Source organism: Octopus bimaculoides, chromosome 3, assembly GCF_001194135.2.
Source record: "Octopus bimaculoides isolate UCB-OBI-ISO-001 chromosome 3, ASM119413v2, whole genome shotgun sequence".
Taxonomy (NCBI): domain Eukaryota; kingdom Metazoa; phylum Mollusca; class Cephalopoda; order Octopoda; family Octopodidae; genus Octopus; species Octopus bimaculoides.
In genome coordinates this window covers 146,277,512-146,295,775 of record NC_068983.1, presented here as the reverse complement: position 1 = coordinate 146,295,775, position 18,264 = coordinate 146,277,512, and the positions used below count along the sequence as shown (strand labels likewise).

The 18,264-nt window shown below is 35.2% G+C and overlaps 1 protein-coding gene across 2 annotated transcripts in view; it reads left to right on the top strand.

Annotated features, from left to right (window-relative positions):
• Positions 1–18,264, top strand: part of LOC106882771 (arf-GAP domain and FG repeat-containing protein 1) — a 96,168-nt gene that overhangs the window by 67,758 nt on the left and 10,146 nt on the right. The window contains exons 3-5 of one of the 2 annotated variants that reach the window (XM_014933553.2): positions 11,005–11,259; positions 13,984–14,260; positions 15,592–15,675. In XM_014933553.2, the coding sequence (XP_014789039.1) occupies positions 11,005–11,259; positions 13,984–14,260; positions 15,592–15,675 (616 nt within the window). The remainder of the gene's footprint in view (positions 1–11,004; positions 11,260–13,983; positions 14,261–15,591; positions 15,676–18,264) is intronic. The other variant, XM_014933554.2, reaches the window with a different exon arrangement.

Below are 18,264 nucleotides of genomic sequence, written 5' to 3'. Positions count from 1 at the left end.
GCAACGGCCACGCACAAAATGGTGCATCTCATGTGCCACCCGCACAAGAACCAGTCCAGGGGCACTGGCAACGATCTTACTTGGCTTGCGGGGTCTTCTCACGCACAGCACATTTCCAAAGGTCTCGGTCAGTAGTCATCGCCTCGGTGAGGCCCAATGTACGAAGGTCTTGCCTCACCACCTCAGCCCAGGTCTTCCTGGGCCTACCTCTTCCACGGGTTCCCTCAACTGTTAGGGTGTGGCACTTTTTCACGCGTGAAAGTGATATGAAGGAGTATTTTTTAAGATGCATAACTTGGGTTTTAACTTGGCTTTAGAATTGTAATTATTTATTTAGTTTCAAAATACTGGGAATCTGACTATATTTGTACAAGCAGTTGCAAATATTGGTGAGTTCAATGATTCCTTCAGGTCTTAGGTATTTTTAGTTAGCGATTTTGTTAGGCTCTGAGGCTTATTAGTTTTTAGATCTCTTTGTTGATTTTTGGGTGTCTCGTAGAAGGTGCATATTTTTATTGTGTAACTTTTTTTTTTTTTAGCATTTTTGGTAGAGTGATACTGATATTAATTGTAGTTTAATGAAGTGCATATAAAACATGCTTACTCAAATAAATAAGCTAGAGATAAATTTTGATTTGCTAAGTATGATTTACAGACAAATATTACTGATACCTTATCCCTGTAAGATCTAATTAATTTCTTCCAATTAATTTTTGATGAGATTGTATTACTGATTAAACAAACCCCCAAGTTTCTTCACAAAACAACCTCACTGAAATATGTTATATTAGAACTTTTTGCATTTATTTTTAGTTATGTATATTTAATAAGCAGCTTTGTGGAGTACTTTCTGGAGCAGCTTAGTAACATTATTAAAATAAACATTTGTTGGAATCTCTTATATTTTATGAGATAATGAGTAGTGACAGACTTCTTTTGCTGTATAAATTTCTACACTTGCTTGACAATGTTGAGAAAGATTTTTATGTGCCCGTGACACTACAAACTTACCTATTTTCTCTCCTATATATGAAAAGTTCTCAACAGTTTATATTACAAAATATTTCCCAATTGATATGCCCTTTGTTTAGAATATGTTGGCTATTTTTGGAAACAATTATCATAGCTTGGTTTCCCACATGAGTATTCATCTTGGGACTGCTCACATTGACTGTAGGCTCACTAGGCTAATATGGGATAAACTACCTAACCTCGGTAGTTGCAAAGGAAATTCTGTTCTGGGTTCAGTGTTATTGTGTCCTTGTTCTCTTTTTAAATATCTTTTGTCCTCAAAAGTAGCCTTATGTGTATTCTTGAATAAGAGATGTACTGGTGGATTGTGCATCACCAAGCTTCGTGTTTAGATGTTGTAGTAGACCACTGTCAATATGATAGGCAGTGAGTGATTTCAGAACATCTCTATATCTTTTCTATGTCATCCCTTTATCATGGTTGGCAGTGTAGAGTTCATAATACAGCACAGTTTTGGACAGTTATTGATCCTTCATCCATGATGTATGTTCTGCCTAGCTATGGCTAACAGCATGACCTCAATGTAACATTGTCTTAGACAAGATATAAGCCAAGTGCAGAATCAAAATCTACAAGTTATGAGTTGAACTCAATATATTGGCTGGTGGAGATGACTCAATACAGAACGTAACCATAGATAAAAAGAATCAGTGATAGCCAAAGTTATCCTTATTTGTATACATCTGCTTATGAATAGAGATACAGTAACATGAACTTCTCTATTTCCTTTGGATCTGGACAAAAATAATGTTGGTAAACAGCAAAGAAATAGAGAAAATCTTCCTAAGGAACTTGTGCAGAAGAAACTGAGTAAAAGTGAAATTTTTGTAATGTACACAGATTTTTGGCTCTCAAATTGGTGAAAAAAGACATTCATACAATCAATATATATTGTTACACCCAAATGGTAAAAATGCTATATAGCAATAGAAGATAAAACTATATCAAGTTAACAAGAGAGCCTCTCCATAATCACTTGACTTGCTAGAAATAGCACTCAAATCTCCCTTAATAACCCCCTGCTGACTTAAAAGAAAAGGAAGACACATTTGCTTAAAAAAAATAAAAATAAGATGGTCACAGCTGAAATGTCTTTGTTCAAAACTTAGCTTGACCAAAACCAACATAAAGCTAAAATGAAAAAAAAAAAATTTATTAAAAAAAAACTGAATTAACCAATGAGAGAGCTTCTAAGAACAGTAGCCAAATCTCCCTCAAATCACATAGTACTGTTTTAAAAGAAGATAGACATTTCAGATTATATAGTTGGTCCAAAAAAAAAAAAAAGGAAAATAGATGACCATGGTTAGAATAACTTTATGCCTTTAAGGTAATCTCAGGGAGAATCAGCATTGCACAGTGTCTGACATAGTTGGATATTTGAATTACAGGTATAGTCCACCTGACAGTCATTCAAAAAATTTCTGTCTATCCAATTTCACTCATAAAGCTTGAATCAATCTGAGGTTAATGTAAAGAGACACACACTAGAAACCATGTGGCAGGATTCAAACCAAGACCTCATGATTGCAAAGCAAATGTGTCTAAATAGAGATACAAAAGTTCCTTTATCATTAATATATATCATCAGCTAACAACAAAGGTCAGTTGACAGCAGTTGAACTTTTTAAAATAGGCCTTGTTTCCTTTTCTAACTAACCCTCCTATTACTTCCCACCTCCTGGTCACAGTCTTCAGCCACTTCCTCACCACAATCTTCACCCACTGCTTTCATTAAACCCACCAACCCAAGCTACATGTTGACTGCTACAGCTCAGAGATTTCAGAGCAGCTGGTCTACTGCTCTGCCATTCATATTGTTTACTGTCCCAGGCAGCTGAATGAGGCACGTCCAAATAATTGAACAGGATTATCATTATATTGTGCCATTTGTAGGACAATAAATATTCTCACATCTTTTGGTAGTAAAATATATAAAAACAAAATTGTAATAAGCTGAATAAATTTCTTTTTATATCATTTAAATGCTAAAGGGATTTCTAAGTTTGTATGTGATGAATATAATCTTAAGTGTCAGTTTTTGAATACTGAGTTAGGTAAGACAGTTCTTAAGCCTGTCTTCCCTGCAATGTGCCTACAAAGGGAAATTTCTTTTCTTTTTTTTTTTATCCTTTCAAATCTGGTCTAATCAAATTTTCTTTTGTCTACTTAGACAAATTCACAGTACTTTTTCTAGTATCATCATTAGCATTACATGTGTAAAATTAGTTTTGGAAGTAGGCTTAATCCATTTCTTGGTTTACCACTACTATCTGGTCCTTGGATTCCCTTAAACAAAGTCTGCTCTATTCCATGTATTTAGACCAGATCTCCAAGCTGAATATAGTCAACAAATCATGGTGTCTTCCACCATTTCATCACCAGTCTTGGAAGCTGTGCAAAAATTTCAAAGGTACTATTACTTCACTCTTCTGACTAAGCTATAAAATAAATTACTATGTATAGATCATCATTGTCATCATTGCTTTTACACTCACTTTTTCCATGCTGGTTTGGCTTGGACAAGATCCCCCCCCCCCAATTTTCAAATAAGGTATATTTTTTACAAACTACGTAAACAAACATCACCATTGCATAAATGTCGTCAATGTGAAGACACATGTGCTTGGCTGTATGGATCAGAGCGTGCTTCATAACCACATGGTTTCAAATTCTATCTCACTGTATGCCACTTTGAGCAAGTGTCTAATACTGTAAGCATCATGCTGACCAATATCATGTGTGTGGAATTGGTAGATGGAAGCCTGTTGTGTGTGTGATTGATTATATTGTCTTTGCATGAAACCATTTGAGCAAAAAGGTCATGTTATGTTGACATTCCCTGTTAACAAATTTTCCTATAGGTTATAACTTTAGTTAAACTATACATAAAAAATTAACGGGGACCCTGTGAAAGATTTATTTAATTGAACACATGAGGGCAACAGACACCAGTCAACTCCTGCTTTGTAGAAGCCTGCTTAACCGGAAGTCAACTTCAACATAGACCAGCTCCCTAGCTAGCCCACAATGAAGTTCTTGTCTAAAGTTCGTCTGTCATAAATCCTTGGGCACTGCTCTAACCGGAAGTCAACTTCACCACAGATCAGCTCCCTAGCTAGCCGACAGCGAAGTTCCTGTCTACAGTTCATCTGTCATAAATCCTTGGCCAGTGCCCTACATATAGCTCCCAGAACTGTTAACTTTCATTGGAACTGGGAAGGTGTTTTAACTGCCTTGCCCGTGCGTGTGGTTACTCAGCTCTTTGGTGACTGTTCCTTGCTAAGGGTTGGTGTAATTTGCCTGGAGCGGCCCCTGTTTGGTGGTTGAGCTACTTGGATGGGGCTGTCAATATCGAGATGGGCTGGTTTCAACCTATCGATGGAAACTGTCATGTCATCCGCCAATAAGGATTTGGAATGATTTGTCTCTTGGACATATGACTTCATATGGGCCATCATAGGGTGACTGAAAGGGTTTATGTCATGTATCACATTGAATGAACACAAAGTTAGCCATGTGGAAGTCATTTGGTATGGATAATCTAGATGTACCGTGTATTAAAATGGGAATAGGGCGGAACTGGCCCACACTGTTTCTCAGTTGCACGAGGTACATTTTGACATCTGGTTCTGACTTCATGTTCAGAAGGAACTCTTCTGGCACTGTAAGAGGGGTACCATACACTATTTCCGTGAAAGAAGTGTTGAGATTTTCCTTTGGGGTGGTGCTGATTCCCAGGATCACCCATGGAAGTTGATCAATCCAATTGGGCCTGTTAAGTTTGGTTGTCAGGGATTCCTTCAGGCAGCAGTGAAATCTCTCCACTAACCTGTTGGCCTGTGGATTGTAAGCTGTTGTGCAACCCAGTTTGTGATGAAGACTCAGCTGACTTTTTGTGTTTCCATGCTGCGGAGAGGGATAGCCTCAAGCCAATGAGTGTAGCAGTTTACCAAGGTCACTAGGTACGAGCAACTCTGTGAAGGTGGTAGGGGGCTGACAGGGTCAATATTGAAATGGGCCTGTGGTGGTTCATAGTTGCCAAGGGGTGCTTTGGTGTGCTGATGGACCTTGGCTTGTTGACAGGGGATGCAGGTCTTGGTCTACTCCCTAATTTGCTTGGCCTTATCTTGCCAGATAAATTTGCTTGACAGCAGGTGCCGTGTAGCTCTAGTACATAGATGGGACAGTCCATGAAAGACATTGAAAATCTTTCTGCGCCAAGCCAATGGGACAATCGGTTGTGGCTTCCAAGTGGTTACATCACACAATAGGGTTGTGCTAATAGAGCCAAAGTACACATCCTGCAAGGAAAGTAACATGTTGGTAGTGTTGTAGGCCCTGATTTTATCATCTGTCTGTTGGACTGCAGCAATAGCCTCATAATCCAGACCTTCTGTTATTGGGGCTAGGTAGGTGTGAGGGCAGGTAGGAACATGAGAGAGTGTGTCAGCGGCTGAGTTGCCTTTTCCAGCTATGTGTTGGATGTCCGTGGTGTACTTGGAATTGGCCAATAGCTGTGATTGCTGGTGTGCAAACCAAGGCTCTGAGAGCTTGCTCATAACAAAGGTGAGTGGTTTGTGGTCTGTGAACACTGTAAATGTGCAGCTTTCAAGAAAATGTGAAAGTGGCAGACACCTAGATGGACACCTAGCAGTTCCCTGTCAAAAGCATTGTATTTCTGTTCAGGAGGTCATAGTTGTTGACTGAAGAAAGCAAGTTGGTCGCCACTGACCATTGATGCATCGTTTCAAAATGTCCCCAATTGCTGGGTTGGAGGCATCAACTGTGAGTGCAGTCCAAGCTGACATATGAGGATGGGACAGCATGGTTGCTTTAGCCAGGACTTGTTTTGTGGATTTGAAGGCTAAGGTCATTGCATCATCCCACTCCACCTGTCTTTTTGAACCATCTTTTGACATTGCCTTCATAAGGATCTGATCACTCTTGCTGCAAAAGGGATGAAGCGATGGTAAAAGTTTACCATGCCCAGTAATTGGTGTAGAGCCTTGCTTGTGGTGGGGCATGGAAAATATAAGATGGCTTTCACTTTTTCTGGCAGGGATGCAGCACCAGCACCTGTGATTTGATGTCCCAGGAGGTTGATTTCTGTAACACTAAAAACACTCTTGGTAGGGTTGATTACTAAACTATACTGTTCCAGTTTATCAAAAAGAGTCACTAAGTGCTTGTTGTGTAGCTCCACATTTTGGCTTGTGATAAGGATATCATCTAAGTATGCAAAGACAAAATCAAGACCCCTGCACACACTGCCCTTCATGTGATGGAAGGATTGTGCTGCGTTTTTCAGGTCAAAGAGTGTACATAGGAATTCATACAGCCCAAAAGGAGTTGTCACAACAGTTTTAGATACATTGTCATCTTGTACTGGTATTTGTTGGTAACCTTGGATAAGGTTGACCTTCAAGAAAACCGAGCACTCTGCTAGTTGGGCTATGGCGGTAATCTTTGCAATGTTGCCAAACTCCATTGGATTTCATAGCCACTTGCAGTGGTGTCAACCAAGGACTGCTTGATTGGCGAACTATGCCCAGTGCCTCCATATTGTCAGACTTGGCCTTTGTGATAGTAAGTTAGTCTGGTGATAGATGATGTGCAAGGTTGTGCATTGGGAGACTGGTGGTGGGGATGTGGTGTGGCACTCCGTGGCGGGCTGTAGATTTGGAGAATGTCAGGGTTGTGAGATTGGGGTGACTTGCAAGGAGATTCGAGAATTTGTTCTTGGTCTGACAGATGGTTGCTATGTAGTAGACAGCATGTGCAGATGTTGCCAGAGACATGGAAATTTATGTGTTGCAGTTGATGAGTTGTCTCCCTGGCAAATCAACCAGTAGCAAGTGTGCTCGAAAGTTTGCCCCGATAATGGGCTGATGGAAATTGGTGATGATGAATGCCCATGTGTATTTTTGTGAGCCGCATCCTTTTTAGAAAAAAGATGCGGCAACCATGCGCCTCGATTGTAAAGCCATTGGCAGCCGTTGAAGGTTGGTATCACTTTTCATAACGGAGGTCCCTTGCTGACGCTGGGATTACACTAACTTCTGCTCTTGTGTCGATTAGGAACATATGTCCAGAGCACTGATCGTGGACATAGAGGAGCAGTTGATCATGTTTGCTGGCCACCAAGGTATCCCAATGGCAACTGGCCCTGGGGTTTCTCAGGGGTCCTGACACTACATGATTGTTTGCACTTTGTAGCCTTTTTTCTGAACTTTGTGTGGTAGAAACACAGGTCACCTTGCTTAACTCTACCATGTCTTGGGGCTGACCCTATGGCATTGACCATAACACCACTGGATAAAAAATGTTTGTCAGCTGCTTTCACTTACTGCTGCAGTCTGAGTTATGAGGGCTTGGACCTGGAGTGGTAACTTGCAGAAGAATATTTCCCTAAACAAAATGGAAGGTGACTCGATGGGGGAAACTAATGCCAACATCTTTAATTCTTCCTCCAGTATCTTGGCTACTGCTTCCTGGTTGCTCCATCAGAATGTATCCACCAGCCTGTCTTTTAATGTGGTGTATTTGTACATTGCTGGGGGTTGGGTTAAAATGTCCAGCACTCTCATTGCTGTGTCCTCATCTCGTGCTGCTACTATGTACGAATATTTCATTAGGTCTGAAGTTATTTTGCATATGTAAAATCGTACTTCTGCCTGGGTGAACCATAGCTTAGCCTTATTTGGCCAGCATTGTGGTAGCTTCAGTGCTGTTGTGTGATTACTTGCAGTGTTTCTTCGATTTTCTGTTTACTTCAATGTGTGAAGCAAAAGCTGTTGTTCTTCTGTGGAGTCACCAGTTATAGCTTTAGTTAAGCTATGCACAAAACATTAACAGAAACCTAGAATGTGTTAGTGAAAGACTTATTTAGTTGAACACATGAGGGTGACAGCCACCAGTTGATGTCTGCTTCATAGAGGCCCACTTAACCAGAAGTCAACTTTAATGCAGACCAGCTCCTTAGCTAGCCCACAGTGAAGTTCTTGTCTACAGTTCATGTCGTATAAATCCTTGGGCAGTGCTCTGCAAAGTGCAAATTTTTTAAAGTCACTTGGAATAAAAAATCCATTTCTTGAAAAACAAGTGAGTCAGCAACAGGAAGGGCATCTCGTTGTGAAATAATGCCTTAGTAATAAGTACTTATCTAACCCATGCTAGCATGGAAAAACAGACATAAAATAAATGAATAAATGAATGATGTGATAGGCTCCTATACAGTTTCATCAGTTAAATTTCAAGTGCTGCACTTGTTTTGTATGAAAAATATTCTTTGTGACAATTTAAATGTGTTGCATCAAATCTTATCTCTTTTAGTATAGGGCTAATAATGTGCTTTAAAACTTGACATTATTGCATTGAGAAGCAGTTTGCAAGGAACTGTTTAATTGGCTCTGTCATAAACTCTCTCATTTTCAGATTGAAATTGTCAGATAAAGTTATCATGAGATAACTTACAGATAAGTTCCACTCTTAAAATTTCTTTCATAAAGTTATTGGATTCTTGTAATGATTTTCAGAAATATTCTATTACAAGTACTTATAACAAAATGTTGAGAATTTGTAGTTGGTACTTGCATCTGATACTTGAGTAGATAATGAAATAGGAATGAATTCTTTATTGCTCATATATATATATATATTTTGAAAGCTGACCTACATATGTCAACATTAGCACTTTACTTGAAGTATTATCACTATTCAATGTCAAACTGTGTTATAGAACTTGTTTCTCTTTTTGGCTTACTCCACAAATTTTAAACAGTAAATTCAAGTTTATATTTTCATATTTCGTTTGAAAACACTGGTTGCTGAGTTAAATTTCAAATATGCCCTAAAAGTGCATGGCTTAATGAAGATATTTTGCTACATTCCTCTCATGCACAAAAGACAATAGTTTCGTCTTGAATGTGCTCTAATATGTTAGAAAAATCAATGGCAAGTTATTGATGAAACATACGGAAATGGAACTACTAACACTATATAGTTGTGGTTACTTAGATATTGCTACTGTTCCAAATGAGGTAATAAAATAATTGAATTCAGACTACTGATAAACAGTGTGACAGTACCTATGAAATTTATTATTCCACAAACAGGATTAATAACTGAATATAAAGACCAGTTCTGTAAGGCCTTTGTGAAGCTACTTCAAGTATTGATGATACAGGTATTGTCATCACAGCTGACTACTTAAATTATGATACTAAGTAATACCAGGATGAAGTTTATAACCATACTACAACAAATGAAGAGAAATCAGTTTCATATTGCAAATGGCCTTAAAATTTGCATTGCACACTTGAGAAAACCAGCTTTCATTTCATTAGAGCTGACATGACTGTTTTTTCCAGAAAATGGTGGGGGAAGAATAACAGTGGACATTAAAGATGTGCTGAATTCTCTCCACTGTCCAGGCTACACTTGGTATTCAGACATTATTCTAAAAGGTAGTGTATATACAATCTAGTCTATCTTCCAAATTCATCTGCTGTCTGTTGCTCTTTGAATGCTTTCAATTCTCTTTTGCTGTGCATTGAAAACATCTGTCTCACATCACCCATCTTTTAAGTCATTTTTGTTAATGATTTTACTGTGTAACACTTTCCTAATGATTAAACCATACAACAAATTAGAAACTTGTCAAGGAAAATTAGGAAACTGAGAAAAATGATGGAAGCCAGAAGATACCACTGTTAGATGGAATTTTCAGTCAGCACTAAGTGATGTCTATACAAACATGGTGGGGGAGATAGAGAATCATAACACAGGACAACTGGGCATGAGTAAGAGACAATTTGATGCAAGCTATACATCAATTCTATGAATGGAACAATATTCTCACCAAACAGTTGGATACTGATGGAGTTGCATAATAGATGAGGCTATAAGAATTGACAGGCCTGCAAGGCATGAAAGAAAGCAATAACAGGGAGCCATATCTGGAAATGAGATGTTAAGTGCATTTAACCTTGAAAGAGACTTAGTGTTGGTTATGAATTGTGTGTGTTGCATAGAAGCAAAACATAAGCACTGGATGCAGAGATTAGAGATAAAGCAATTATAAATCCATTGGCTGTGCAATGTTCCATTGCTTGAAAGACAGAGTACAAGTTAGCTAAATGACTAGGTTTTAAATGTATCAACTGATGCAGACAGGTAAGATAACTCCACTGGTCTAGATATTTGATATAAATAGGTAGGACTGCGTTTTACTTTGTTTGATGCTGTAAAATTGTCAAAATACTTATATTTAGAAGGAAAAAAAATTCCTCTGATCTTTTTTTTGTTTATAAACACTCAACTGAAAGAACTCCATCCTTGCACTGAATGTAGTCCAAGTGTAATCAAAAAGATTTTGAGTTTTTTTTTTTTTCACTGAAACAAAAGATGTTTGTATTAAACTGTATTTAGGAATACACATTTTATATTCTGAAAGCTGTGTGTATCTGTCTGCATATAAAACTTATTTGTTTTATATAAAAGAAATTTTTGAAAAAAATTTAGTTCTCACGAGTACATAAGAAACCATCAAGAAATTTTCTTTATGCCATGAAATGTTGCGTTAAGCACTGAGCCTAGTGATCCTTTCAGCCTTTAGAGATATTTATAAATGTTACAGTCTTTGATTTGGTATGAATTCACTAATGTTTAAACTTTTAGCATTAAAACAGGCTATACCTGGCCCAAATTTTCTTCCTGTTTTAAGTTCAAAATGATCAGATCCAACCTCTCACACCAAGCCTGCAATGTCATTTTAAAAATAAACAATCACATCATCAAAATCTTGAAGCTGCAAAATAACGCATGGTTAATTTAAAGCAATGTGAATAAATATTACATTTGACAGTAATCTCCTTGCTAAAGGATTCAATCCTGCAACCAACTTCACCCTTTTTCTTATTTTTTCCCAAAGAGAATGTTTTTGTAATTTTGTTATTTTTACTTTTTCAGTTTTGTAAAAAAGTTTGGCTTGGGCTATATGATCCCAGATCTGGTCAAGAATATGATTCCAGAGAAGAACACAAAGTGAAAGATTTTATGATTCAAAAATACGAACGAAAGCGTTGGCATGTACCACCCACAGATGCCTTGAAAGAAGAAGCTCGCCGTCTTAATGAATCAGCATTTAACAAACAGAACACTACAAAACCATTAAGATCCTTACTTGGTGAAAATGCCCCAAAATTAGTTGTGCAAAATTCTCAGGTAAGAAGTAAACTGTCTCAACTTTATTCTAGCTTCTAGTTTTATTGTACTTTTTATTCTTTCTTTTTTTAAACATAGTTTTTCCTTAGATTTTTGATAAACAATCATCACATTGTTTCAATTTAGAAAATATATGCACAATATTAAAGTTAATTTTGCTTGAAGTAAATTTTAAACTAATTTGTGTATTTTAAGTTCAGTCTTTCTAAAGCTATCTTTCAATAGTATAGTTGCATTAATGTAACTTTGTATTTGATGATGGCTTTTCTTCTACATATATCTTTTCTTTCAAACATAGCTGAAATTGTTTTTGCTGAAGCAATTATATTTTTACAGTTGGATATTTTTTCTATGCCAACCAGTCAACTGTGAAATAGGAGTAGAACCTGTTTGTCAGGCAACCCACTGAAACAAGCAGAATTATTTCCCTTGATCATATGCCAACTACAGTGGTTCTAATAGCAAGGTTTGAACTCTTGATCCTGTAGTCCAGGGGCGGGGAAACTCCCACCCACGAGTGCAGTTGCACCCATGAGCCCATTTTATTGTACCCGCAGGCTGATATACTCATATATACAAAATATAGTGAATTTTTCAATCATAAAAATTTATACAATATTTGTATTGCCAATTTGCGACATAGGTCGCGTTTCCACTATGACTTGAAATAGTTAGAAATCATCTGGTAATTGCCATTTGAATGGAAATTTTGTTTTCACTATAAAACATATTGCTAGGTTTGTACCATGCCCTTGAGACCCAACTACACCTCAGCTGAAAAATATAGACTACCTCTAGGTAATATAAACATCCTAAATTCAGTGGCAGTGTTAATGATGTTACGCATTAATTTAATGTGTTAAACCTATTTTTATTAATGTATATCAAATTATACATAGATGTGTACAAGATGTACACAAATATAAGAGTTAGAACCTGTGATCCACCCACGGACCTTTTTCTTAGGAAATTTTTGCCCACCGCACTAAAAAGTTACTCTACCCCTGCCGTAGTCAGTAGTTTAGTGCATAGACAGTTAAAAACTGTATAAACCTCATCAGTAATTATATATCAAAAACATGCTTGCATATTTACAATATTGCTGGAATAAACCTGAAATATTTAATTTTGAAATGTATACTTTAAATTTATTCATTATTGATTTTTAATTAATTTTTATTTTTGAAATACTCATAAAATGAAATAGAAATATTTTATAATATTATTTGACATACGAAAAATAGTCAAAATAAAATCTTGGCTTCAATTAAAATCAAACACATTTTAAATTTTAGCTTATTTTCCTTGTTGATTCATTAATAGTTGATCTAATGTTTGTTTGAAACTCTGATTTTAAATTAAAATCTAATTAGAACTGAATTCTTGTTTTTAACTCATTCTGTGAAGGATACTGACCAAGAATGTAAACATTCAAATTTTAAGGAGAATATTTTAGGATGTAATGATGGTCTAATAGATCAAAATACTTTTAAACTAACATAATCAAGACAAAAGTCTTGTACAGTTATTATGATGTTGAACCTAAAAAGGATATTAGTAAATGACAAAGTTGTGACTTTTGTGGTTGTTAATAGCAGCAACTCTATTACCTAATTTTAAAAACTTCAGATGTACAAACATTAGAATGCTGGTGTAAAGTTTAAGTTAAAACCAAATCAAAAGTTGAGCTGCAAACTCTGTTCTTGTAATAATTCTGAAACTATTTGCCTTCAAACATGTAACTGTAAGCAATGAAACATTGATTTCATTTGCTGACTCAGTTACCTCAATGGTTCCTGTGATTGTTCTAAGAAGGGTTCAGTCTGTAGTGAAATTCTAAGAAGTAACCTGAGTATATTGTTACATGTTAGAGGATGTGTTTACAAGGTGGTGAACTGCCTCACAGTATTTACACTAAGTTCAAATCACATTGAGATCAACTTTACTTTTCATTCTTTAAGTGTCAACGAATAAATGTACCAATCCAGGGAAGTGGATTGGCAGAACTGTAAGAGTGTCGGACCAGATACCTTGTAGTATTTGTTCTGGTTCTTTGTGTTCTGAGTTCAGATCTCACCATGGCCTTCTTGAGTGAATCTATTCTGTTGCAAGCATTTAGGCCAGGTCTCTGGTTTGAGAATAGCTTTCTCTTTCACTGCCGTCAGTCTCAGAGGCCCAATAAGGGATAATGAGTACTAACTTCCTGACTATGAGAGTAAAAAAAGACAAAAATCTAAAGAAACAATCCAATAGACATTGATGACTTAAGTTGCCTTGTTCTGATGGTTAGTGCTATGATGAAATAGCAAAGCATAATTGAAAGACATTCAGTTGTTAAATGTTCCAACAATTCATATAAATATCAATATTTGTAGAAATTCATGTAAGCATTGAAAACCAGATGCTAGTCAGATTCTACAAAAAACACTTTTTTAGTGATCATTATCCTCCTTCTTAGAAGTTTTTCTGTAGTTGTATTTTAGTATCATAAATATTGAGTTCACATTGCTTTGTGAATAGTATATAACTTTAGACTATTTCGTTATTAGAATTTTATCTATTGGTTCAGAACATATTTAATTATGTAATTTATTCATTATCACCTTTAAATGCTTTTATGCTTAACAAAGATTTTGGTGATGATAAATCCCAAGTTAATATCTAAAAAAAAAAAATTAAAAAAAAAAAAATCTAAGTAGGTCTTGAAAACTTTTTCTTTTCCAGAACAATTCCAAGACTCAGTCGCCATCTTTGCCAAATCCTGTTGCTTCACAAGTCACATCTACTCAGCCACAACAGTTACAGTTGCATCAGAACCCAACCTTAGCTCAGCAAGCTCAACAAGCACAGCAAGCACAACAACAACAGCAGCAGCAACAACAATCACAAACCAATAGAATACATCTTCCAAACCCTACTAGCTCAGCTACTTTTGATTTACTTGGTGAACTTGGTAATGATCCCTTTGCCAGCACACCCCCCTCATCAAATGCGTCGTCAGGTAGAATTACATCATTGTTATTCTTACAGTGTTCCTGTAGATACATAGTATATTTTTATCATTTATTAACTCATTTGATATCTCAACAAATATTCTATAAAATATTCGGTTTTCTATTTTACATTTATTTAAAGTTTTTTTATAAACTAAAATATGAAAGAATTCTTGAAATGTCACTATTTACCTCTAGCATATATATATATATATATACATATATATATATGTATGTATGTGTGTATATATAAGAAATTTATTAGTTTAGAATTTTGTTATTTTCTTAAAAATATAGATTTTTATCAAGCAGTAGTTTGCTTTTAACTCATTTGCATCATTATACTATTTGATTTCTGGTGATGTACATACCAATATCCTATTAGTTCTTTATCTGCACTTTTTGCATGGTTTTCCTAATTTCTGTTTGTCTGTCTCCCTTTCTCTGATTTTTAATTAATTTATTCCTGCTTTTTTTTGCTTGTCCCAGTGGTATACCATCTTTATCTGCTTCTAAAGATTTTTTTTATATATGTATCATTCATTATGTAGATTCTTCAAATTAACTGTTAATTTGTTTATGCTGTATAAAAAATATCATTAAAACTGAATGGAAACAAATATCGGTTGGACACACCAGTTAAATTTCTATTGAAAAATATACTGGATGGTGTTGTCTGTGATAGATGGCCATTAATTACCAACTGAAATGAATGATCAGTTGGTGTGGAATTTTCAGTCAAATGCATCTTTATTGTAAGTTAAATTTCATGCTCTGGTCACATGTCTTTTCAGTAAGTATGAGATGTTAGGGGTTCTCAAAGAAACAACAAGAATGCCTTAGCCAAATTCTAGAAATTCTAGATATTGGTGAAATATATCAAACTTTTGAAATGGTCAGTATGTGACTGACCTTTGATCGAAGTTATCTGAAGGCTATTAACAAATATTTGTGCCTTGTATCTTGTGGAAGGAAATAGATAAAATGGAGAAACACACTTAGATTATTATTTAAGAACATTAGAATAATTTTATGGTTGTCATCAATCCCCTCTACTTTATATATCCTAGTCACTAAACATTTAAATTTATGTATTAATCAACTCCAGATTATGACTTTAAAGATATGTAGTCATAAATAATACAAATTCCTGCTTCAGCTAATTAATGCAAGGTTAATTATGAAACCTTTTCTATAAAATAGGCTCTATAGCTAGTGCTTTCCTTCTGCATTACAGCATGATCCCTCTGGGAAATATTCTGCACCCTTTTCACTTTGATTTTTTTTTTTTCTCATCAAGGTTTGATTTATTTTTAAATAATATTTTTCTGCTTCTCAGGTGGTGGATTTGCTGATTTTAGCCAATTTAGTAGCCAGTCCTCAACTCCAACAGGTTCCAATGCTTTCTCACCAACATCTAGTGGTTTGTTTATCATCTTTCTGACTTCATTGTGTCGATCTTGATATTTTTCAACCCCTCTAGCTATCAGATTAATAGCTGTTCAGCTCCAATCCTGTTTGTTTGTCTTTGTATCTTTTTTCTCTTGTTTAGAAACTATAACGTGAAAACAAACTAAAAATAAACTCTTGATCATAGTACATTGTTTTAAACTATAATATTTAATGTTAGCAATAGCATCTACAAACTAAGTTCTGGGATAGTAGGGAATTGTCTCTCTTCTTTAGTTATAAAAACTTGATTCTTTTATTCATTCAGATTAATTTTTGTTCATTTTGTTTAATCTCTAGCAACTTTTTTGTCCTCATTGAAGAAAATTGATAGTAATTGTTGAAAAGACTTCATTTTTAAGAATTATTTAAACACATATGACAAGGTGAAATTACCAATAAAAACATAGGTTGGATTGTATTTATTAAAACAAAGCTAAAAAAAAAAAAATTCAAAAACAAAACATGATGTAATGGTGAGAAACAAGATCAAGGGAAGCATTTAGAAATTCAAAACCAATTTAAAGTGGTGTATCTGTTTAATTAGTTGCTTTGCAATCAGGTGTAATATAGATTTATATTGTGTTGTTTTCAGTGTTGTGTGTACTTGTCATTTTTCTTAGTTGTTTGATTATTTGTGTATTCTATTTAAGATATACCTCTTAGTTTGTTCCTTAGTATTTTCTTGTGTTCTTGTCAAAAGTTTATATTGCAATCATTTATAAACATGCTACATTTATTTGCAATTTTCATTAGTATAAATTCGACCAATGCTTTTCTTTTTTGCATATGCATGTGTGCGTGCATATGTGTGCATAAATGTTTAGATGTGTGTATGCGCATTTGTATGAACATGTGTGTGTGTGTGTGTGTGTGTTCATATATAGTACATCAGTGTAGAATATAGTATGGAATGATTTATTTATAACACTTTTATGTATGTTTCAGTGATGACTACCTAATGATTACGTAAAAATATTTTTATGCAATTTTTATTGCAAAGCTCTTCTTCAGAAGTAGTGTACATTCATAATATTTCTGAAGAAATGACTACATATAAAAATTGTGTAGAAATGTTTTTAGGTAGTCATTATGCAATTATTACTGAAGCATTTAAAAAAAAATATCACAAGCAAATCATTCTTCACTTTATCATGTACTATTTATTTATACTCTATGATCATTATAGCCTACATACTTTTAAGATTGAGTTATCCGTTTAATAACAAATTTTCTCCTTAGGCATTTGTTTTGGAAATCACAAAGTTTTAATTCATTGCTTATATATCATACACTTTATAAGGTACTTTGATAATGTATATATACACATGATAAAAATACACATACATACATGCACATATGTGTACATTGTGTATGTGCATGCGTGTATGTATTTATGTAAAATGTTTGCGTGAATATGGTATAGTTACCAGGTGGTGCTCAGAGAAATCCAGATTTTAAGCTCCAACTTCTTCATCATTGTTAGGTAGTGTGGAAGTTGAAAATTAACTGTAACAATAATCATCATTCAGCAGATATGGTAGGAGAAAAACAAGCAAATAGTAAAGGGTGTAAGAAATGCATTTACACAAGAAGTTACCATGTACAAATTATGATGTAATCAAATGTTATTTTTACAGTTGTTTCAAATAATTGATAGCTGGTTGATATAACCATGTGTATTATGCAAAGAAGTCCAATGTGGAGTTGATATTGTAGGTATACATGAAAGCAAAGGAAAACTGTCACTGATCACGGATTTTAATAGTTCTATACAAAAAAGTGTTGATAAGGACTGGGCATCTGCTTGGGGAGATAATGTGAATTATCTTGGGGAGACAATATGAATTAGATAGAGAGAGCAGCAGAGGAGTGGGTGATTGTGATAAGTATAAAGGTAGGGAGGGAGAGAAGTTGGGTAGCAGAAGATGATTTGGTTATTACAAGATATCAATTATTGATACAAGATATAGACAGTGGCTATAAGATTAAGAGTGAAAAAGGGGCTAGGTGTACCAGTTCAAAGGAAATGGTGGCTATAATATTAAGTGTTATTTGTATGAATATTTGTACATGTAGAAGTTCCTTCAGGACAAGCAAATCTGTGGCATGTGCAAAGTTGTAGCCAGAATGAGAGTGACATGGTGGTACTATTGTGAGGTAGGCAAAACCATAAAAGCAAAGAGACTAGTTTGGAAAAAACTGAAAGAGTAGGGGCAACAAGGAGTAGGCAGTAGGTTTACTTAGCAAGAGGAAAAGCAGAAAGGAAGAAATTGACCAATGTTCTACAGCATGAGAATCAGAGACATTGGCTGTTCTGGTGCGCAGGGCAGTGTATCAGAGAGAATTGAGATGTAGGTGAGAAGTGTGGATGAATAACAGTATACTTGTACTTCAGGATTCTGAAAGGAAAGGTAGTGTGGACTATTATTGAATGTGAATAATATACAGGAAAATTTATACTCTCTTATGCTCGTCTTTTTAATTATTCTGTTCATGAATATTTTGTTAGTGTGTATCTCTGTGTGATTATATATATATATATATATATATATATATATAT